This window comes from Lycium barbarum, chromosome 5 (assembly GCF_019175385.1).
Source record: "Lycium barbarum isolate Lr01 chromosome 5, ASM1917538v2, whole genome shotgun sequence".
In the NCBI taxonomy this organism is placed as follows: Eukaryota; Viridiplantae; Streptophyta; class Magnoliopsida; order Solanales; family Solanaceae; genus Lycium; species Lycium barbarum.
Window position 1 is genome coordinate 80,408,913 of NC_083341.1, and position 24,756 is coordinate 80,433,668.

At 36.2% G+C, this 24,756-nt stretch overlaps 1 protein-coding gene across 1 annotated transcript; it reads left to right on the plus strand.

Moving 5' to 3' along the window:
- The first annotated feature begins 21,977 nt into the window (after window positions 1-21,977).
- LOC132640997 (uncharacterized) lies at window positions 21,978-23,544 on the plus strand. Its single transcript, XM_060357830.1, has 3 exons — window positions 21,978-22,186; window positions 22,282-22,348; window positions 23,185-23,544. Exons 1-3 carry the CDS (start codon window positions 22,051-22,053, stop codon window positions 23,327-23,329), a joined length of 348 nt encoding a protein of 115 aa, XP_060213813.1. The 5' UTR covers window positions 21,978-22,050; the 3' UTR covers window positions 23,330-23,544.
- Window positions 23,545-24,756: the final 1,212 nt, after the last annotated feature.

Below are 24,756 nucleotides of genomic sequence, written 5' to 3' on the forward strand. Positions count from 1 at the left end.
ACTTTATTGATGGTATGCTAAGGACGCTCCGATTGATACATGCTTCAGACACCGAGTCGGTAGAGCTAACGTCCTATAGATTGAGAGATATCTCGATCCAGTGGTATACAGTATGGATGGCTTCGCGGGGAGCCAATGCACCTCCGCCGGTATGGCAAGAGTTTGTTGATGCTTTTCTCCGTCACTATATGCCTCCAGAAGTTCAGCAAGCAAGGGCCGATAAGTTCTTAAATTTGAGGCAAGGTAGTATGAGTGCCCTAGAGTATAGCCTCCGCTTTAACTCCTTGGCCAGGTATGCTTCGGTCATGGTAGCAGATATGGGCGACCGGGTACACCGATTTGTAAAGGGCCTAGGGCCCCATCTGATGGACAAATACTTGACTGCGTCCCTTCAGGACGGTATGGATGCATTCAGGCACATGCTCAAAACTTAGAGGAAAGCCTACAGCAGCGGAGAAGTGAACGTGAACAGGATAGGGGACATAGCAAGAGTGCCAGATCTTCGGGCCCAATAAGTGAGTCCAGAGGCAGACACAGGCAACAGTTCCCTAGACATTCGGGCTATTCTATGACCAGTGCACCTCCACGGTTTCCAGACCAGGGCCTTGATAGATCTGTTCGTTCAGGGCCGAGTCAGAGTTATTCGGGGTCCCAGTTTAGAGGTGATTCAGGCCAGTCAAGGCCACCTATACCACGATGTTCCCAGTGTGGGAGGTCGCATTGGGGTCAATGCCGATTGGGTTCAGATGTTTGCTATTCATGTGGTCGACCGGGCCATATTATGCGTGATTGCCCCTCAGTGCATGGTAGAGGTAGGACCCAGCCATCAGGGTCGGTAGCCGGATCTTTGGCACCTGTACGCCCTACGGGGCCAGGTTCACATGCGCCAGTCGGCCATGGTAGAGGTAGAGGCAGAGCTCCCAGTACGAGCGGTCCTCAGTACCGTATTTATGCTTTGGCTGGACGCCAAGATCTTGAGTCTTCTCCTGATGTGGTCACAGGTATATTATCGGTATTCTCTCATGATGTATATGCTTTGATTGATCCGGGCTCCACATTATCATATGTTACTCCATATATTGCGGGTCGATTTATAATTGAGCCGGAGTCTATCAAACCTTTTGAGGTGTCTACACCCGTGGGTGACTCGGTAATAGCTAGCCGAGTATATAGGAATTGTGTGATTGTGATTTGTGATCGTCGTACCATGATTGATTTGCATGAGCTAGAAATGGTAGATTTTGACGTTATTATGGGCATGGATTGGTTGGCTTCTTGTTACGCCAATGTTGATTGCCGAATGAAGATGGTTCGTTTCCAGTTTCCGGGAGAACCAGTCTTAGAATGGAAAGGGAATGCGGCATCACCAAAAGGTAGGTTTATTTCCTATCTAAAGGCAAGGAAGATGATCACGAAAGGGTGTATTTATCACCTAGTGCGAGTTCAAGATGTAGAAGTTGAGTCGCCGACTCTTCAGTCAGTTCCGGTAGTGAACGAATTTCCGAATGTGTTCCCGGAAGAGCTTCCAGGCCTTCCTCCTGAGCGAGAGATTGATTTTGCTATTGATGTGTTGCCAGGCACTAAACCCATATCTATTCCTCCCTATAGAATGGCACCCGCAGAATTGAAAGAGTTGAAGGAGCAATTGAAAGACTTGCTTGATAAAGGCTTTATTAGGCCCAGTTCATCCCCATGGGGAGCCCCTGTATTATTTGTCCGGAAGAAGGATGGCTCCTTGAGAATGTCCATTGATTATCGACAATTAAATAAAGTGACGATTAAGAACAAATATCCTCTTCCGAGGATTGACGATCTATTTGATCAATTGCAAGGTGCCAAGTGGTTTTCAAAGATCGATTTAAGGTCCGGGTATCACCAAGTAAGAGTTAGGGAGAAAGATATCCCTAAGACAGCCTTCAGAACAAGATATGGTCATTTTGAGTTCCGAGTAATGTCGTTTAGGCTAACTAACGCGCCGGCGGTATTCATGGATTTGATGAATAATGTGTTCAGGCCCTTCCTGGATTTATTTGTGATAGTATTTATTGATGACATCTTGGTGTATTCTAGATTCGAGGCAGAACATGCGGATCATTTGTGAATTGTCCTTGGAGTTCTTCGAGCTCGAGAGTTGTTTTCAAAATTCTCCAAGTGTGAGTTTCGGTTGAACTCGGTATCATTTCTGGGCCACATTGTTGCAGCCGATGGTATTCGAGTGGATAGCCAAAAGATTGAGGCCGTGAAGACTTGGCCAAGGCCCACAACTCCTATAGAGGTTCGTAGCTTTCTGGGCTTAGCAGGTTATTACAGGAGATTCGTTGAAGGTTTTTCCTCTATTTCTGCACCACTCACCAAGTTGACTCAGAAGTCAGCTAAGTTTCAATGGACAGATGCTTGCGAGCGTAGTTTCCAAGAGTTGAAAGACCGATTGACTTCTGCCCCAGTTCTGTCACTTCCAGAGAGATTGGAAGGATACGTTGTGTATTGTGACGCTTCAGGTGTTGGGCTAGGCTGTGTGTTGATGCAACATGGCAAAGTGATTGCGTATGCTTCAAGGCAATTGCGGAAACATGAGCAGAATTATCCTACCCATGACTTAGAATTAGCCGCGGTGGTCCATGCATTAAAGATATGGCGACATTATTTATATGGTGTCCATGTGGATATTTATACAGATCATAAGAGCCTTCAGTATATCTTCAAGCAGAAAGAGTTGAATTTGCGACAACGACGATGGTTGGAGTTGCTAAAGGATTACGATGTTGACATCTTGTATCACCCCGGAAAGGCTAACGTTGTGGCTGACGCTCTTAGCCGCAGATCCATGGGAAGTCTATGTGAAGTGTGACAAGAGAAGAGAGAAAGGACCCGTGAGCTCCAACAGCTAGCTAGCTTAGGAGTCCGAGTGATGGACTCAGGTAGCCGGGGGACCACTATTCAGAATTCAGCAGTTTCATCGCTAGTAGCGGAAGTAAAAGAGCGAAAATATGAGGATCCCATGCTAATGCAGTACAGAGATACACTCCCTCAGAAGGAGGAGTCATCATTTGATATTTCGGAAGACGGAGTTCTCCGATGTCGAGGCAGGCTATGTGTTCCCGATGTGGTAGGTCTACGTCACCAAATATTGAGGGAAGCTCATTGTTCCCGTTACTCCATTCACCCCAGAGCGACGAAAATGTATCATGATCTTAAGTCCGTATATTGGTGGAGTGGTATGAAGAAAGATATAGCGGAATTCGTAGCTCAGTGTCCTAATTGCCAACAAGTGAAGATTGAACACCAAAAGTCGGGTGGATTATTGCAAGCCATAGAAATCCCAACTTGGAAATGGGAAGTGATTAATATGGATTTCATTACAGGATTACCCCGTTCTCGACGTAAGTATGATTCCATATGGGTGATTGTGGAAATACTCACAAAGTCAGCTCATTTCTTACCGGTCAGGACGACCTATGTGGCAGAAGATTATGCGAAGCTTTATCTTAAAGAGATAGTGAAACTCCATGGCGTTCCGGTATCTATTATCTCCGATAGAGGGACTCAGTTCACAGCTAAGTTTTGGGAGTCTTTCCAAGAGGGTTTAGGGACCCAAGTGCGCCTTAGCACGGCATTTCATCCACAGACCGATGGGCAAGCTGAACGTACTATTCAGACTCTTGAAGATATGTTACGGGCATGTATGATAGATTTTGGAGGAAGTTGGGATGATCATTTGCCACTCATTGAGTTTGCTTACAATAACAGTTATCATTCTAGCATTCAAATGGCACCGTATGAGGCTTTATATGGGCGAAAATGTAGATCCCCAATTGGGTGGTTTGAAACCGGAGAAACTAAGTTGATAGGGCCAGACTTGGTCTGGCAAGCAATAGAGAAAGTTAAGCTCATACAAGATCGGTTGCTAGCGGCTCAAAGTCGTCAGAAGTCCTATACGGATAATCGTCGAAGAGACTTAGAGTTCGAAGTGAAACATTGGGTATTCTTGAAAGTGTCGCCGATGAAGGGCGTGATGAGATTTGACAAAAAGGGGAAGCTCAGTCCCCGGTATATTGGGCCATACGAAATTGTACGCAAGATGGGCAAAGTGGCCTATGAGTTAAATCTACCTCCAGACTTAGAGTCAGTTCATCCAGTATTTCATGTTTCGATGCTTCGGAAATGTGTTGGAGATCCTACTAGGATCGTCCCAGTGAATGATGTGCAAGTGACAGAGGAATTGACTTATAAAGAGATGCCCATTGCCATACTAGATAGACAAGTACGGAGACTTAGAAACAACGAAGTGGCCTCAGTTAAGGTTTTATGGAGGAATAACAATCGAGAGGAAATGACATGGGAAGCGGAAGAAAGTATGCGGTCCAAATGCCCACATTTATTTCAGCCCTTGGAGGAAGTCCAAGATGAGACGTCAAGATCATAAGGTATGTATATTTTGTTTTTATGCTTTTGGGTCGTGTGTGGCCAAATTTTAAATGCTATTGTGTTGTGGCCCTGTGAGGCATCGATATTATGGGTTGTTGTGACAGGTTGGTAGTGCCATATTATAGGGAAAACTCTGGCGAAATTTCTGTAGAATCCCCGAGTGCCTAACATTCGAGGACGAATGTTCTTAAGGGGAGGAGAATGTTACACCTCGGAAAATTTTCCGTTGGTACGCAAGTGGATAAACTAGTGATGAATATGAGTGCATGATGTCTATGAGCAAGAAACAACGTTTGATGACCTTAGGCGAGATTTCGAAAGTATCTGATGTGAGACGAGGAAGTTGGCTAAGTTAAGATGAGATACAAGGTGAGCAATGCATGTGCATGGACGGGGGTGATTAAAATGAGAAGTCTAAGAAATATGGGAAGTTGCAGAATTGCAACTGCCCAGTGGTCGTAAATTGCAAAATACGGACCTTAAAGTGCAATACGGTCCGTAAACTGGCAGTCGTAAACTGCCATGCAAGGTTTCAACTTTCTGCCAGCCGAGGAAATGGTTAAATACGACCTGGTGGACGGACCGTAAAGTGATTTACGGCCCGTAAACCATAGTCGTAAACCACCATGAAGGCAGCCCAGCTTCTGGTTCTGGAAATGGTTAATTACGCCCATGGAGGACGAGCCGTATAGTGGAATACGGGCCGTAAACCTCCATGGACGACCACTGTTCACCCAGCACAGATTTTTCAAGTCATTAAATAAAGGGACCAACACTTTTTTTATTTCATTACGACATTACACCACTTCTCTCTAAAACTTCTCTCTACATTTATTATATGAGTTTTCAAGGATTATAAGCCATCAATAACATTAAGACAAGTGAATCAAGGATAAGGGAATTATCAAGGATCATCCAAGTCAAGAAATCCAAATGGAGAAAAACTAGGGTTTTGCTCAAAGAGGAGTATTATCAACCAAAGCTTGTTCCTACAACTTCTAAGGTAAGATTCATGATTTTTACAAGATGTTTAAGGTATTGGAGAATTAAAATACATGGATTGTAGAAAATGTGGTCAACTAGGTCATGAATGGTGAATAGTGACATTTTGAGGAATAGTTTTAATTGAATTATGAATGTTGTTGTGTTACGATATGAATGTATTATAAATGGTACTAAGATCATGAACTAGACACTTTAGACGAATGGACGAAGTTGGAGGTCATGACCATAAATATGGGAGAATTAGAAGCAAATTGAGAAATCTAGATAATGTGGATGATGTGAATGACTAATGGCCATTGTTATGATATTAATGAAGGTATAGACGCTAGCATTGGAAGGAAACGTGCAAGTGTAGAATAGTCCGACGAAAAGGTATATAAGGCTAACCCTTCTTTCATAAGGCATGGTTCTTTGGCCAAACTCTTAAATCCTCTATATGAGTATGTTGTCTCCAAATGATTGACATTCCGAGCTCATAAGCTCACAATCCTTGATATGTACTACGATTGTACTATGCACCCCATATGACGAGTAAGCCTAAGATAAAGATTTAGCGATAACGACGATAATAATAATGATGCTAAAGGTGCCTACGGGCTATTATACTTACATGTGCCTATGAAGGGCTATGATGACACCCCGAGCTTATAACGCCGGGTAGGATATATGTATATGAATATGTATAAAGTATGTATACGATTACGAAACGTGCGCACACCTCTGCAGATGGTACGGATAACCCTGAAGCCTTGGTAGGGCCAGGTATGAGTAACCTTGAGCCTTGATTGGCCAAGTATGTATGAAACACCGATCCCATGAGGTCGGGTATGCTATGTAAATGCTATGTATATGAAATGACTAGGTATATAATATGAATATGAATGTGATAAGACTATGTATAAGAATACGAATAAGGGCATGTACACGAACATGAGCACAAGTGTGGTACGAGTACTATTATGGAATATGGATGATGACGTAGGTGTACAAATACGTATGAAAAATGGAAAGTCCTACGAAAGGCAGGTAAGTGCTATGACGATGATATTATTGTCTCCCCCCTCCTATGCTATTTCATATGTTGTTCATGATGCTTATTTATTGATGTTGCTCATGTTTTACATACTCAGTACATTCTTCGTACTGACGTCCTTTTGTTTGTGGACGCTGCGTCATGCCCGCAGGTGCACAGGGAGACAGACTTGATCCATAGCTGCCTATTCGGAGATTACATAAAGAGCTCCATTTCCTTCGGAGCCATATCTTTTGGGTACTCATTCTTTTGTGTATGTAATTATGGGCATAGCGGGGTCCTGTCCCGCTAGTGTGATATGTGGGTAGATGTGTTTGGCCTTGTCGGCCCATGTCTTGTATATCATTTTGTCGGCCACGTTGGCCCATGTATATTGATGTGGCATAAATGCCTATGATGATATAAATGTGTGGTTGTCCATATGGGACTAGTTGACGAATGAATGGAAATGCATGTATAATTATGTGGCTCACCTAGATGTAAGCATAAGAGTAAGCTAAGAGGGTGCCCGGGTGGGCTAGCACCGGGTGCTCGTCGCGGCCCCGAGTCGGGTCGTGACAGTATTCCATCTTCTCACAGTACTTCTCGTCCCTATCATAGGATTATCTTTAGATTAGGCGTATCTTGAGTACGACCTTAGAATTTTTGTCTTGGACACAATGATAAACATTGGGATCTGATGTGAGGGTGTCTTGCAAGTGTAACCTCAACCAATCCTTGTAGAGCTTGTCATACTCGACCCAAAATCTATCCCCGACAATGATTTATGGTCCATATATAAAGCGGTCGTTCCTCTCTCGGATGATTTCACTAAGAGGTGGGACCTTGTATTCCTCGTAATAAACGACATACCAACACGTCTCCCTTACTAGAGGTATTTCTTGCTTTCTCCCAAACTGTCTCAACACTCTTACTAGAGCATAAGGACAAATTTCTCGAATTCCCATAAATGGTAGGAAAGGACATTTCCTACCTTGAACAACAAAACTTTTGGAAATGAAGTCTTTGAACATCCATTGAACGTTCTCTTCCCTAAGTCACAAAAGGATGAGGGCACATCCTTTTTTTGGATTGCATTCCTCGAAAGTGGCGTAGGGGAAGGTCCGTAAATTGAGTTATGAGGCCATCTCTCCAGCCTTGCTGTCTAGTGCCTAGGACCCCTCAGTTTTGAGCAAATGTTTGATTATCCACCATTGAAGTAACAAGTTGCACCCTTGAAAATACCTATGCTTGTTTCGATATTGGCCTAAGGCTGGATACATGTCAGCAAGGATGATATAAGCCAAACTGAAATACTTGGTTTCTCCGTCCCTTGTGATACCATAGAAGATAGCATAAGTGACCATGATGATACGGGTGTTAATGGCTAGATGTAGGCCTCAGGGAAAGACCCTGGTTCCCAATAGGCATATTGCAAAAGCTAAGGGTTGAGCTTCTTCCCAAGTCTTGAAAGTACGAAAGTTCACCGCATGTTGTATAAACCCATCTCGACTTCCGAAGTAAATGTGTAAGTCACAGAAAGACACGGTTGGGCCAAAGATTCAATTGGCACTAGCAGGGGGGTTTGTTTGTAATCTCTTCTAGACTTGGTTTATGAGGGACCAAAATGTTACCATCAAATTATTCCTTCTTCTTTAGGCATGTACCTAAACTATCCAAGCAATCCCGAATCTCTTCTAAAGTCGATGCCATTTCTACATCCCAAAGCGAAAACCATTCTCTCGCAATCCCAATATCCGGTAAGGACTTCGATTAATTCTCGACATTAGAAAAGGTTGATGTCCAAAATAGTGTGTGACCTTATTTCCTTAGGTCGGGAATTATGAAACCATTTGTTTTAGGTTTATCTTTTAAAAACCTTTTAAGTGTCAAAGTTCGGGTAAGAATCCTAGTGATGCCCCGAGGAAGGCGTTAGGCACCTTGGAAGGGATCCGCACAATTCGGTTGACTTACGGGTTAAAAATTATAGCTAAGAAGCATATATTTTCTTAAAATGGTTTATAAGTATATGTACAAGGTATGAAGAGTTTAGTAAAGTCTTGTCTTTACTTGTTTATCCATGGCATATTTCGAAAGAAGACTTGTAAAATCACCTTGATTTTTAAGTGAAAAATGGTTGAGTTTGGCTTGAATAGCTCAAAAGGGTTTAACACTTTATTACTTTTCTAGGCCTCGACTCACTCAAGATTTTCTTTGAGTATAGTTCCACTTAAACTTGGCCCAATAATAATGTAAGTGTTCTTTCTTTGAATTATTTCAAAAGTATTTTGGTATATCCCATTTATTTATCAAAGCCATGGTTTTGTAAGTAAATGCAGGTTTTACCAAAAAATGTATTTCAAGTCCAAAACCAATTATCATTTGGGAAGTCACTGTACACTTTTTGAAAAGCCCAGTCCGTTTTGCCCAAAGATCTCAATTTTCCATGTCCATTTCCACCCATTTAGATTCTTTCTTATACATACTAGGTACGGAAGGCCCGTGTTAAGCTCGGGCCAAAGCTCAAACTATAAATAGTACGTAACTTTTATTACATAAGTATAATCTGTGTCACATTTTTCTACTACATAATCAATTTATGTAACTGCAGATTAATCATATCTTGTTGAATTATTAAAGTTTCTTCATCATATAATTGGATAATTTAAAGAAAATTTATTATGAGGAAGTAAGTTTAGTAGGAAAATTAGCAAATATCAAAGGGACACAAGTGATTCAATATTCTATAAACTAACACGATAAAATATGATAACTATAACTCGACGAAGATTATAATTTGAAAATATTGTTGTATTTTTATGAATTTGTGAGCATGTAATTTATTTATAGATAGAAATAGATTTCTTTTGATATTTATTAATTTTCACTCCTCGTTATATGTGTCGCGACTTTATGATAGTTAGATGTGATTTTAACCTTGGTTTTAATTCAAGAAATAACATAAACTCATTAAAATGAACTTCAAAAATCAGCTTAGTTCTTCATTAAAGACCAAGATTAATTCTTAGTTAACCAAACAAGAGATTTTAAAGACAATTCGATCTTGATTGATAACGCTACCTTCATTTTCAATGTTCAACACTACACTACACCATTCAATAATTTTTACCTTCTATATTTGCAAGCACATATGAGCTTATTAAAAAAGCAAAATCTTGGAGGTTTAAACAAATAGAGAGAAGGATATTGAGAGGAACATAGGACATAGTTAAATGTAATTTAAGACCTAATAAATGCTTCAGTTTGAAAAGAAAATTGTAATTTTTACTTGACATAGCTTACTATGTTACATATTTATAGAACATAACTATACTTTTTAACAATTAAGTTTAGTAGCTATAATATTATATTTTTACAACTTATAGCTACCCACTTTTCTATCAATTAACTTACCACTCTCCACACCCCTATTTTTTAGCTCCACACTTTCTCTCTCCCCCCTTTTCCTAAATATACACGTTTCTAACTCCCCATCTCCCCTAATTTCGTGTTTTTCAAATCAGTTTCTGATTTCTTTCGCTTCCTTTTTTTACTCTGTATTAACTGCTCATTAATTTCAACCTTTTACCCCCAAAATTCAACTCTATTTCCTAAAATATGTAAGATTCTCTGTTATTTTTGCGTTTTAAACGACGAATATATATTTGAATTCATCTGTTGAAATATCGAATTCAAGTTGAGTTCATAATTGAGGTAACAGCGTTTTCACTGCAACTTTTTTATTTTTTTTATTTTTCTGAAATTTTGAAAGATATAGTCAAAATATATCTGAAATAAAGTCAACAGAAACCAGAATAAGTAATATTGAACATATTAATCAAAATATAATTAAAAAATATAGCCAAAATATAGTCATAATTGAGTTCATAATTGAGGTAGCAACGTTTTCACTGAAACTTTTTTTTTCTGAAATTTTTCTAAATATAGTCAACAGAAACCAGAATAAGTAATATTGAACATCATAATCAAAATCCAATTAAAAATATAGTCAAAATATATATATGAAAAACAACTAAAAATTTCAGAAAAATAAAAAAAATTGCAATTACACGGTGAAACGTGTAATTCAGTTGATGAACAAATCAAGCTTTGCATGATTTATGGAACATTAAAAAGAGATTTTTTTAGTTATATTTTGGGAAAAAATATGAAGAGAGTTTTTGAATTCAAATTTTATGTGAATGATTAGATGTTGAATGAGATATGTGATTAGATATGGAAGAGAATGAGATTTGCGTGATTTATGGAACATTAAAAACAGATTTCTGTTTAGTTTTGAAAAAGATTTTTTTCCTTAAATAGAGGCATTATTTGCTCAACAGTTCCGTGTATTTAGTCTATATTTTGGCTATATTTATGTGACGCGTCCAGGACCTAAATATAGGAAAAACCAACTACGAATTGTAAATAATGAACTTGTAGTTATAGCTTGTTAAAAGCAGCTAAAAGGTAGCTATTTGTGAAAATTTTACAAGAAAATTTTGCAAAGTTACCTAAATTAATATATAAGGACAAAAAATGTAAAAGGTTTTGTCCGGTCCATATTAAAGGTCTTTTTTAGCTTGGGCACTCCTTAAGCAATTACTCAGCCCTAGAAAGTAAGAAGCTTCTTCACAATTATCCTTAATTAATACTAATTTAATAGGTTATGTAAAACTTCAGATTAATTTTTTTAAAAAAAATTACTACCATTTTAGTTATATAAAAAGATAATTTTTTAGATTAAATATAAAAATTTAAAGCACTACATTATCCCAAGTAAACTTTTACATCTTTGTCCCAATTTATGTAGTACCCTTTCTTTTTTAGTCTGTCACAAATAATGTCATCTTTCTATAATTAGAAATAATTTACCTTTAAAATTTCCTTTTTTTACCCTGAATGAAATGATTTGTAGCCACATAAATATTTAAGGTTTGTTTTAGACCACACATTTCAAAAGTCTTCATTTTCTTTTTAAAATTTATACTAAATCAAACGATGCCACATAAATTGGGACGGAGAGAGTAGAACAAAAGATGGTCTTATGTACAAAAATAGATAAAGCACTGAAGTAATAAAATGGAAAGCAAGGGTCATAAATAGCAAGTAGACTTGGACGTGGGCCCACTGCAAACAAGAGATTAGCAATGCAGGGGAATTAAATTACAGCAGCCACATGTAAGGAATTGAAATTCCTGTACAACCCCTGTGAGGACGACAAATCCTTGCCATCCTCACTTATATACAAGTAAAATAGGGAATCAGTTTAGCCTTCTTTTGCCAAAAATCCGTTCTAATCCTTGAAGAAGTCCCTAAACTGTTTAGGGGAAATTTCAGTAATGTACAATCCAGCATACAAAATTACATTTGTGTAGCCATACTTTTAAATTACAACCTGTGTAGCCACTTTTTGACGGTATATAACATTATACAACAATATACAACTATATACACCTATTGTACACAATGTATAAACCTTGTATAAAGTGTATAAGAGGTGTTTATACACACTTTTACACTAGTATACAATATTATACGAACTTATACAAGAAGTGTTTATACATAAGAGGGGTTTATACATAATTTATAAGAGTTGTTTATATACACTTCTATACCATACCCTATAAAAGCGTAAATAAAAGAAGAGGAAACTGAAAAAATGAAGAAGCAACGCCAAAAAAAAAAAAAATACATTACCTGTGTTAATTACAATTAAGCACATACAAGGAACAAATAGGTAGAGGATTCATATCATATAAAGATGCAAAGTTGGAAGGAGAACAGGAAAATAGGAGCATCCAACAGTTTGATAGGGGGCTAGCTCGGGTAATAAAAAAAATATGGGCTAAAACGGGTAATTATTTTACCTTAATTGGCATACAGTGTTATTTCCCCAATTGTTTAACCATTTCAAGAAACTGTCCGAATTAATTTATGAAAAATCAATTTTTTTGAAAGTTGGGTTAAGTCATGAAAAGGGGTGGTTCCACCAAACTAACGATCATTTAATCGTTTGCCTACTCGGAATCTCAATTAAGTCCTAAAGGGTTTCAAATAATATACTTTTGTTTTACAAGTACATATACTCTTTCCGTTCACTCTTACTTGTCCAGTATTCCAAAAATAGATTTTCACTTTTACTTGTTACTTTAGCATATCAAGATAAGACAATTTATTTTTTCCTTTTTTACCCATAGTATTAATTACTCATTTCAAATCATTTTTGAAATCCAATAAAAATATGCACCAATTAATATGGGTACATTGGTAAATTATGCACTTCATTTATTATTTCTTAAATAATATGAAAAGTCCAAAGTAGACAAGTAAAATGTGAACGGAGAGAGTATAAATATACTATAAAACAGTAGCAAAGTGGGTTGATGGGTTTACTAAGCTCATCAACGTAAATATAGACAATTTTCATCCATTGTTGGCCTTCCATCCGCGGCTGACTCGACAATAATGCGTGTTGGGGCGAGTTATGTCAAGTAGGGGTGTCAATGGGACGATTCAGTCGGTTATTTTAAAAAGAAATTATACCATCCCAATTTTTCGGTTATTTTATTTTGTATAACCAAAATTAGACTTTTTGAGACCGTCCCATCATCTCAGTTTTTCTTCGGTATCGGTACGGTTCGGTTAATTTTCGGTTATTTTAATTTTAAAGTATCGCCTAAAAATACACCATCATCAAAATGTAACGACACAGACCTCCACAAACCTATTTGTAGTACACCATCAAATAAAACTTCTATTTGTTTCTTATGAAATATTTAATGTAAAAGCTATTGAAAAAACTACACAAAGTAATTCAACTGAAATGTGTTATATCAAGTAGCAAGACAACAACGATTGCATCATCGCGACGTGAATCTTCACTGATTGACCAGGGAGAAGAATAATTTGCCAAAGACAACAATGTTGAATTGAGCCAAAACAAACATTAGCTTGTAGGCCACAGAAACCACAACTTGAATTTGATACATATACATCAAGCAACATAGTAGAGGAGACCAAGATGGAGGTAAACTTCTGTTAGTGCTAACTATAACAAAAAATGCCTACTCAAATCATCTAAATCTATGACCGTATGACTATGTATATGAGGTATCCTTTTGAAACTAAATCCAATCAACTAAAGGCCCAAAATTTAGTGGCCAAAATTCTTTTTTATATTTGAAACAGAACATATAAAATATATTTTATATATTCATTTAACATATTTATAATATATAAAATATATTTCATACATGTAAGGCTATTCGGTTCGGGAATTTTTTGGTTTTTTGTATAAATTAAAAAGACCACCCTAATTATTCGGGACGGTTATAAGCTTAAATAAAAATCCACGATTTCATTGAAAAAACACTATAAATCGGTTCGATATGGTTCGATTCGGTCGATTTTTCATATTTTTTTGACACCCCTAGTTATGTGGGGTCTTGGGTTGGGCTAGGACAAAAGAATGGGTCTTTGGCCCAATTTCTATAGACATTAAAGATTTTAATGAAAAAGGTGGTCATTTGTGCAAGTGTGGTTATAAAATGATTTAAAAATTAACCAAAATCGTTTCACTTGCCACCAATCAACGCGAAATTAATAAACATTTCAATCATAACCAATTTTGAAAAATTAGTTAAAAAATTGTAGCCGATTTGTGATGTAATTGATTATTCATTCAATTAATCTAATTTATTGATCTAACAGAGTAGAATATTCATCAATTAGTCAGTGGTTAATTTAAACAATTAATTGCATAATTGTTTTCACTGTTTTGACTTTAAAATTGATGAACATGTTTAAAAATCATGATTTGTATATGCCATTTTTCAAATGATATCAAACGTAATGGCAAAATGTCAAGGATTTCAATTGATCCTTTTCGGAGAATTAGATGGTCTTCCTGAACAGGCCTTTTATTTGGTAGGTAATATCGATGAAGCTACCACGAAGGCTATGAACTTAGAAATGGAGAGCAATTTGAAGAAATGACCTTAAATCTTAGTGTATTGACCCCTAATCGAATTGTTTGGGATTCAGAAGTGGAATAAATCGTTTTATCTACTACTAGTGGTCAAATTGGCATATTACCAAATCACGCCCCTATTACCACAACTGTATTTGGTAAAATCCTTTTGACCTGAAGAGTACGTATTCCACTCCATTTGTGATTCAAGAAATTTGACTAATTAAATAAAAATCATGGAGGACAAAAATTGTTTTTAAACATATATTAATATTTTTATTTTTGGATTATTTCAATAGGAACAGATTTTATCATAAATGCATATTTAAATAAAATAGTAAATACTACTCGTATCACTTTTATTCATATATCCTCTATCTTTTCCACAAAATTAATGACTTTATTTAGATTCTTATCATTTTGTTCTTCTTTCTCCATCTTTTATAAATCATATCAATTTCTTTCCAATTCAACAACAATGACAACTTTCAAAGGTATTATATAATTGAACAGACACTAACTCGGAAGGGAAAAAGTAAAGATAAAATAAAGTAGAAAACTACAAAGTGAAAGGATAAATAAAAGCGCAAGAAATTTTAAGAAGGCTCGATGAAGCAGGGAAAAAAATAGGAAAAATTGTTAAACAGTGCATGACAAAATTAGCAGGTTGAGGTTTGTTTTGTCGCCCCGCCCCATTTATTATCCTTTAATTTTCGCATGTTTACTTCTTCACATTTTGAACTCCCTTAGTGAAAACTCCACCTCCTCCACTCCACATAATTTACTCTACCATAAATATCTCACAAGTAGTTTCCTAACACAAATATTCTCTCAACAAAACTTTCTAATTTTGAAAGACTCAATTATGGATAACACAATTAGAAAAGAAGGAATCTAAAATTATAATATCTTATAATCCTCCGTCCCAATTTATGTAAAGGTCTTCTAACAAGGCATGAAATTTAAGAATAACGGATTTTCTTTTTAAAAAAATTATGGTCTAAATGTGTGTGTGTGTGCGTGTGCGTGTGCGCGTGTGTGTATGTTTATAAATCTTCTCATCTATATATTATTAAAAGCAGAAGAAGAAGCCCTCTCTTTAAGCCAAGTGCCCATCTCCAACTATCACGCCGCCGCTGTTGGCCTCGGCCTAGATGATCGTCTCATCATCGAGCTACCGGCTGACCAGCGAACTGACGTTTGACTGGAAAAAAAAATTATCCGACGAGTCCTCTCCTTTCCTGTCTTGTTAGATCTAAGAAAACTTCTCTAGCAAACTTCCAATCAGTTTACCAATCCCTGTTGTCTCCTTGTGTGGGTCAATGTTTTCAAAGGCGTTTTTTGGGGTGAGTGCAGGGGCGAGGTGTACCAAAAACGCTCTGAAGCTCAAATGAAAGGCATAGATCCATAGGGCGTACGCTCTAGAATTTGGGGCGTAAGTCTCGGGCGTTAAATTTGTTTTTTGTTATTTTAAAAGTATCTTTGCTATAAATCAAGCTTGTTATCATTGGTGTATTGACAAAGAGAAAATAGTCAAATGCCCCCTCAACGTATACTCGGATTAATTATGATGCACGCAACCTTTGTGGGCGATCTATTACCCATCTGGCCTTATTTTTTCAGTACTTTTGTACCCTTTTTCGGTTAGATGACCAGTTGCACAAGGGAGAGTGTTGCACACTCTCCGCCACATCGGCACCACGTCAGTGCCACATTGGAACTTTCTAAATTTTATTAAACAAGTATTAAAATTTTATTTTTAATATATCTTTTCATAAATATATGTATTTTTAATTAATTTTTCCTTTTTTTTCTATCTCATTTTTTACTTTTACTACGTCCCTCTCTTCTTTCATCAAGAGCCGCCGCCGCTGCCACCGGACTTCATCGCCGGTGAGCAGCCACTTCCCCAACGATCCCCCTTCCTTCATCTCCTTCTCTCTACTGCTTGCACCACTGCGCCAATGACCCCTCCCCCTTCCTTCGTCTCCTTCTCCCCCTCCCGCACCACCACCACCACCAACGAGCGGCCACTGCCCCACCACCACCTCCGGAAGTTGGTATTTTTTAAGAAAAGAGAAGAAGCAACCCCGTGGAAGAGAAATTCTTGAACCCAAATAGGTTGATTTCTTGAAAAAATATGTATGATTGATGATGAAATTGAATGTGTGTGTTAATTGAGGAAGAAAATGGGTTGAATGTGTGTGTGTTAATGGAGGAAGAAAATGGGTTGGTTGATTTCTTGAAAAGATATGTATGATTAATGATGAAATTGAATGTGTGTGTGTTAATGGAGGAAGAAAATTGGTTGAATGTATGTGTGTTAATGGAGGAAGAATAGGAGTTGGTTGATTTCTTGAAAAGATATTTATGATTGATGATGAAATTGAATGTGTGTGTGTGTGTTAATGGAGTAAGAAAATGGGTTGATTGATTTTTTGAAATGAAGAAGAAGAAGAAGAAGAAGGGTTTAGTGATGAAGATAAAATTAATGGAGGGTTTAATGGTTAATTAGAGGTTGATTAGTGTAAATATAATTAATAAAAGAAAAATCAAATGAAAAAAAGAAAGGAAAAGAATATAAAATTAAAATTTAGAAAGTTCCAACGTGGCACTGACGTGGCACCGATGTGGCGAAGAGTGTGCAACACTCTCCCTTGTGCAACTGGTCATCTAATTTTTTTTGTGCCACGTCTGCCGAAAAAGGATACAAAAATACAAAAAAAATAAGGCTAGGGGGTAATAGGTCGCCCGCAAAGGTTGGATGCGTCATAATTAATCCGAGTACGTTGAGGGGGCATTTGACTATTTTCTCAAGGACAAAGGTGCAAATATACCTTTCAACTTTGCTAGCAGATATACCCTCGTTAAAAAAGCGGTGCATATATATCCCTGTCGTTACACAAATGGTGCAAATATACCCCTGTCGTTACACAAATGATGCAAATATACCCTTTTCGCTACTAGAATTTTTTTGAAAAATAATTTAGCTTATCTTTTAATTAAGAAAATGTCATGAGGCTTTAAAAAAATAAGTCTACCTATTTTTTTTAGTAGACTTATTTTTTTAAAGCCGCAAGAAATCTTTTTTTTCTAGTGGGTTGTCTCGTTCGTTTTAAAAGAATATCTCCTTGACTTTAAAAAACGTAAGTCTACCCATTTTCTTAAACGAACCAGACCCGACCCACCAGAAAAAAATTACTACATGGCTTTAAAATAAGAAATCTGCCAAAAGCAATAGGTAGACTTAATTTTTTTAGAGCCACGTGACATTTTGAGTTAAAACATAAGCTAAATGATTTTTTAAAAAAAAATTATGTCATTGAAAAGGGTATATTTGCACCATTTGTGTAACGGCAGGGGATATATGCACCACTTTTTTAATGAGGGGTATATCTGCTCTAAATCACAAAGTTGGGGGGTATATTTGCACCTTTTCCCTTGGGGTAAAGATATTTATATTTCATGCTGTTATATTTTCATGTTATGGTGATTTTTTCTAAAATATATAAATAAAGAAAGCAACTCCTAGAAAATAACACTACCATAAATAGTATTTTTAGATTATTATGCCTGAAATTGATAGAATAGAGATTACATAGCACTATGTTTCTTGTCTTGAACAACTTTATCTATTTTTTTGTTATTATTCTTACACTTTTTACCCTTCTCCTTCTTTAAGATATATAAATAAAAATAAGTGCAAATATTAATTGTGGGTGCGAAGGACTAGTAGATGTGGAGATTGAAGATGAAGTGAATGATGATTTCATTTTAAAGATTATCTCGGCTATTATTATTTTATGTGTTGTTACTTTTATCAAGTAATAATTATAATAGTTTTTTTATATTATTGGTGCTTTTATTTGAATTTATTTGTAGAATTTTAATGAAAATTTTGCTTTTACTTATTTTCTTAGTAATAAAATTATAAAATTGAAGATATACGAGACCTACACTTCATAGATTCATGAGACTTAAGCATTGTGTTTCGACACTTACGTCGCACCCCGTGATATGTAAAGAGCCTCGCCTCGCGTCCGCCTCTTAAAGCACTAATATGGGTTTTGTTGATTTCTGATTGTATAGCATTTTTTGTCAATCTGCGTGTGCTTATCATAAAAAATGAAAGTGAAGAGAGTGGGAGTTATTCTGGATAAAAAAAGAGTGGGAGTTAGTGATTATGGCAGTGAGGTCTGTATCAATGAAAGTTAAATTGTTAGTTGTATTTTTTTCACTCATATTTTATTAGCAATGTGTCGTGATTCTCGATTCCCATTGAATTCTTGTCATTACAGACTATTCGTAAATGGTTGAATGATTTGTCAGGTTCAAATATTTTTGTTGGAATCACGAGGAAGAGGCGATCATCAGGCCCAAGGCCAACGAGGTCGTCGTGGTAGTTGAAGATGTGTGTGAATTCCTTTGCTTTGGAATAGGTTGGCTAATAAAATTGGGTCGGTTAGTGGGTAACACTACTAAAAAAAGGAAAAAACCGTTAGACAAAAACCGATGTCTAGCGTCGGTTTTTTTAATGAAATCGACGGGAAACCGATCTTTTAAGGTCCGTCGGTTTTCATAGCCTCGCTTTTGGAAAATCGACGGACCACGTCGGTTTTTTCCGACGGACTGCGTTGGTTACGTAGTCCGTCAGGTTTTATTCAAAAAAATTTAAAAAAAAAAAAAAATTAAAAAACCGACGGACAGAGTCGGTTTTATTAATTTCTGATTTTTTATCTTATATATAAATAATATATATTTTATGAAAAAAATGACGCACTGCGTCGGTTTTTCTTATAATTTTTTTTATTTTAATTAAAAAACTGACACAGTGCATCGGTTTTTTTTATAAAATTTAAGAATTAATTTCCAGAAAACCGACGGACAGAGTCGGTTTTCCGTTGATTTTCTGGAAAATCTGCAAAATTAATTTCCAGAAAACCGACGGACTGAGTCGATTTTCCGTCGGTTTTCTGGTAAATTTCCAGCATGCAAATCATGCATTTTCTGCAACCACACCTGCACAGAAACCAGTACCAAAAGCTGCTCAGAAACCAGTAACAAAAACTGCTCAAAACTAGCATTAAAATGCTCCAAATCAATTCTAAAAGAGCTACAACACATAAAATCACCCTAAGTAATAATAAAACACATCAAACACTATCTAAACACATCAAATACGATCTAAATAGACCTTCAAAGTTCATAAATATTTAAATGTCCAACCAATTCTAACTTTGAATTCTCAATAACAATTCTAACTTTAATAACTTATGGATTCTAACTTTAATTCTAAAAATTGAAAAGTAAATCTAGTCAAATAAAGTCTACATTTTAGTTTTGAGGTTATAGAAATATTATAACTTAATAATTCTAACTTTGAAAAGCAAAATTCCAACCAATTCTAAAAATTGAAAAGAAAATCTAGAGAAATAAAATCTACATTTTAGTATTGAGGTTATAGAAATACTATAACTTAACAATTCTAACTTTGAAAAGCACAATCTCAACCAATTCTAACTTTGAATTCTCAATAACAATTATAACTTTAATAACTTATGGATTCTAACTTTAATTCTAAAAATTGAAAAGTAAATCTAGTCAAATAAAGTCTACATTTTAGTTTTGAGGTTATAGAAATATTATAACTTAATAATTCTAACATAACTGAATAATTCTAACTTTGAAAAGCACAATCCCAACCAATTCTAACTTTGAATTCTCAATAACAATTATAACTTTAATAACTTATGGATTCTAACTTTAATTCTAAAAATTGAAAAGTAAATCTAGTCAAATAAAGTCTACATTTTAGTTTTGAGGTTATAGAAATATTAAAACTTAATAATTCTAACATAACTTAATAATTCTAACTTTGAAAAGCACAATTCCAACCAATTCTAAAAATTGAAAAGTAAATCTAGAGAAATAAAATCTACATTTTAGTATTGAGGTTATAGAAATACTATAACTTAACAATTCTAACTTTGAAAAGCACAATTTCAACCAATTCTAATTTGAATGATCAATAACAATTCTAATAACTTATGGAATTTTAACAAAAAGCACAATCCAAAAAAAAAAAAAAAAAAAACTAGTCAAATAATTAAAGTATACATTTTTGCACATATTCAACATCAATAATATTACAAAGAATGATAACTAAGCTAACACAAATACATTGACAAAGAACATGAAATATAGCACAATCTCAAGCAAAAAAAAAAAAAAAAAAAAAAAAAAATGACAACTAAACTAGTCAAATAAAGTTTACATTTTTTTCACAAATTCAACATTAATAACATTGCAAATGATGTTTGACAAAGCTAAATAGATTAGCATTAGGCCTAAAATCTACAAATAAAACTAAAATTGAAAGAATTTTAAAAGCCCTAATTTAAGAGAAACTAACCACAATTAATTAACTTCAAAACGGGTCTAGGGTTGGTGGGGACGGGCTGCGCAGGCAGCGGCGCTGGGCGGCGGGGAAATGGGCGGCGGGGCTGGGCGGAGGGGAGGGGGGCGGCGGGTAGCTAGGGTTTGAGGGGAATGGGAGTTTAATTGGGAAGAGGAGAAGAAATGGGTATGAAAACCCGTCTGGAATGTTTTTAAAGAAACACCGACGGACAAAACCGACCCTGTCCGTCGGTTTTTCCCGCACGTTTGACCAGATTTGACCCAAAAATTTAAAAAAAAAAATAGGAAACCGACCCTGTCCGTCGGTTTCCTAAAAAAAATTGTTTATTATTTTTTTAAAAAACAAATTGAATTGCATATTATTTAAAATATTTTTAAAAATAAAACCGACGTCGTCCGTCGGTTTTATATTAATTATTATTTATTTTTTTTAATAAAACCGACGTCCACGTCGGTTTTTTTTTTGGCGGATATATAATTTCAAAATTTAGCGGAAAAAACCGACGTTGTCCGTCGGTTTTTTAATTAAAAAAATAAAAAAAAAATTAGAAATACACAAAACCGATGCACTGGGTCGGTTTTCTGTCGGTTTTTCAAAGAGACGCAGTCCGTCGGTTTTTTGTCCGTCGAATTTTGCCAGTTTTTTAGTAGTGTAAAAAAATTAGGGTGGGTCTTTTTATTTTTGAGCTGACATGTGTTATTCTGTTAAAAATAAGGATAAATCAATGCCAAATTATAAGGGGAGGGGTATATTTGGACCGAAACTATAAAGAAAGAGGTACATTTGGACCGGAAGTATAACAAGAGTATATTTAGACCGAAAATATAACGAGAGATATACTTAAATCATTTCTAAAAGTACAGGGGCATATTTAGCCCTCTTCCCGTTAAATGTTATAGCTACATTTCTCCATTCACGAGGAAGTACTAACCTATGACGTTATTGTAACCAGAAGTTCTGATTATTGGCTAAAATTAAACGTGTGTTCATGTAATTTCCTTGGTCAAAAGTTGTATATTATTGAACCTGAAGGGTTTGAATGACAGTCTTCTAAACATAAGGGGTCTCGGTGAACAACCTGAAAAGAGTACTATATCCCAAAGATATTACATTAGTTAAAATTTTGACCACAAGTGACAAGATATATATTTGAAGGTCTAGCATTATCTATCCACAGATTATCTTGCAGAAAAAATTTTAAAAAAATTTGCAGCTAATATGGCTGTGTCTGCTGCTCTTAGCATGAACTTTGCAGTTGTATCATCAAGGGAACTTTTTTCACTTTCTCTACAACATCTCACTTCAAGCTCATTGAAAAGAAAGGGAAGTCATTTCAGAGTTTCTGCAAAATTAGGTATGGTTTAAGTAATAAGTTCACTTATCAATTTATTGTTTATGATATAAATGTTTTTCATATAAGAAGAGGTGTATTTGTGTGATTCTTGATAGTGGGAGGAGAGGGTGATGCCAAGAAAGACAAGAAGAAATTCATAACTAAAGAACAAGAACCTGAACAGTAAGTTTTCCACCACTCATATGTTTCTTCTTTCTAAACATTGAATTTGTTGGTGGAATGATCGGATCCTTTTCACCTTAACTAGAGTCTCGAGTTTGAACCACGAGAATAGAGAATCTTGTGGTAAGTTATAATTTGCTCATTTAGTCGACCTACTCAGAGCGAACTCGAACTAATCAGGCCAGTAAATTTTGAGTACCGGATGATTGAAAAGAATTTCGGAATGTACCCGCCCAGGCATACACTACATTGGTTTGATCTTAACAGAACAAAACAGAATTGAGATAAATGGTTCATATTGCCAATCTTAACTAGTTTGAGATTGAGACGTATTTATTGATTTATGTCTGGAAGGGAGCCTTGGAGCAACCGTAAAGTTGTTTCGTGTGTCCTATAAGTCACGGGTTTGACTCGTGGAAGCAGCCACCAATGCTTGCATTAGGTAAGCTATCTACATCACACCCCTTAGGTTGCGGCCCTTCCCTGGATCCTGCTAACGCGGGATGCTTAGTAGCCGAGCTGCCTTTTTATGTCTTGCTTAGGATTATTTGTTTTGGTTTTCTTCATTTTTGATATTTTTGTGAAGAACACATGGGGAAATTTGACAAAAAGATGGAGTTTTTCTGAATTGCTTATAATTTTTTGAGACAAAAATGGGAAATGGATTGGCTGTGGTAGCATTAGTGTAGCTACAAGCACAAGCACTGAAGGGTGGAATAATATCGTGTATATAAAAAAAATCCAGCATATATAGGTCAAGAATTAATGTATATAAAAATATATATTAAACCTTGAATTCCCTTAGTGAAATTTCTGACTTCCTCATGACGTTTTAGGTATTGGCAGACAGCAGGAGAAAGAGCAGGGGAGAACCCCATGAGTACTCCTCTTCCTTATATAATCATATTTGGAATGTCAACTCCCTTTGTGATCTTGGCCATTGCTTTTGCAAATGGTTGGATTAAGGCTCCAATAAGATGATTAAACTCTAATCCTGATAGAGGCCAATGAGGCATGATGCAGCAAGATGGGCTTTTGGATGTCTGATTCTGTTATTCTGCTCTGACCATTTTCTACAGTTGAGTTTGCTATGTATAAGAGTAACCCCATTTCTATACACATTTTTTTGGTTTTCTGTACCATGTGAAGATACAAAATTTTAAGTTTGTGGGTGCAGAGTATCATTGCACTTGGTATTTCGTTGTGGCACTTTCCGTAGTGTGCATCCTCCATACTGACAAACCGATTGACAAACGAAACTCAAAATGCACGCCGAGGGGTATTACTTGGCATATTTCAGTGATCAATAGAAGAAGCATTCACTTATACTTTTAGTGGAGTCAGAAGTAATCACTTGTAAATCAAGACATATGAAATTAGAGGAGGAAAACCACGCAAAAAACCATTATCAAAGGTACAAACTAAAAGATAAAAGCAAGACTATCATTATTGATATATGATGATGATGATGAATATGTGTTGACCAACATTTTGTCAGCTCTTTTCTCTCTACCTTAGGAGTCTCATGCAGTTGCAAAGAGGTTAACTTTTTCACTTAGTGAATAGCATTATAAGTACTCTGATAGGTGTTTGGATAAAGGATTGATGTTTTCTAGATAAGTAAGAATCCCAGCAAAGTTCAACTATACTTGTTCTCAGGCACTGCTTTAGTAAAAGTTTTCTTGGAATTGCAAAGTTAATAGCAGATCTAGAGTATGGTATATGGGTTCTGAAAGTGCAAGAGGTTTTCGATCTGTTAGTTGACTAGGTTGAATCAGTAGTCGACTGTTTGCTCAGAGAATGCTAAAGTAAATTGCAGAAGATAAATGACACCAAATATTTTATACTGGTTCAGATTCAATGTGAATCCTAGTCCAGTCCCCTTGGGTTCCAAGCTTGTTCTCTGTAGCTCATTGTTTGGTACAATGGAGGTTTGAATGGAGCTCCTACGTCTACACTCAAATCACTCTTAATTTTTTTGATACAAAGTCTCACAAGCTATATTATAACTCTCCTTTCTTTTTTCTTACACTATAAATCATTCAGACATACAATGATTATGAAAAGTAAAGCAGAGCACTGAGAGAATGAGACTAAGTATATTTCTTTGTTTTGTGAAGCAGCCCTTTTATAGTTGTTTAGGCTCTTCACGCAGAGAAATCAACCCAAAGGATTTGATCCTTGGAAAAAGGAATTAGTGATCCTATTTCCAAGAATAAGGTTGGAGCTGTTGCTTCTTTCCTTGTGCGATGAGGCCGCATTATCAATCAACAAGATTGTTACATTCGGTGGGATATTCCTTCTTTAATGGCGCAGATATCCTTTCCTTCCTTGAACTGATTTAGTACTGCTTGAGAATCTCTTGTTCAGGCACGACGATATTTGTCATATAGTAGTATCCAATTGTT

Excerpts from the sequence above, each read along its gene's own strand:
- LOC132640997 (XM_060357830.1), top strand. The coding sequence starts at position 22,051 with ATGGCTGTGTCTGCTGCTCTTAGCATGAACTTTGCAGTTGTATCATCA. Across the intron at positions 22,187-22,281 it reads CAGAGTTTCTGCAAAATTAG|TGGGAGGAGAGGGTGATGCC; the intron begins GTATGGTTTAAG and ends GATTCTTGATAG. Across the intron at positions 22,349-23,184 it reads AAAGAACAAGAACCTGAACA|GTATTGGCAGACAGCAGGAG; the intron begins GTAAGTTTTCCA and ends ATGACGTTTTAG.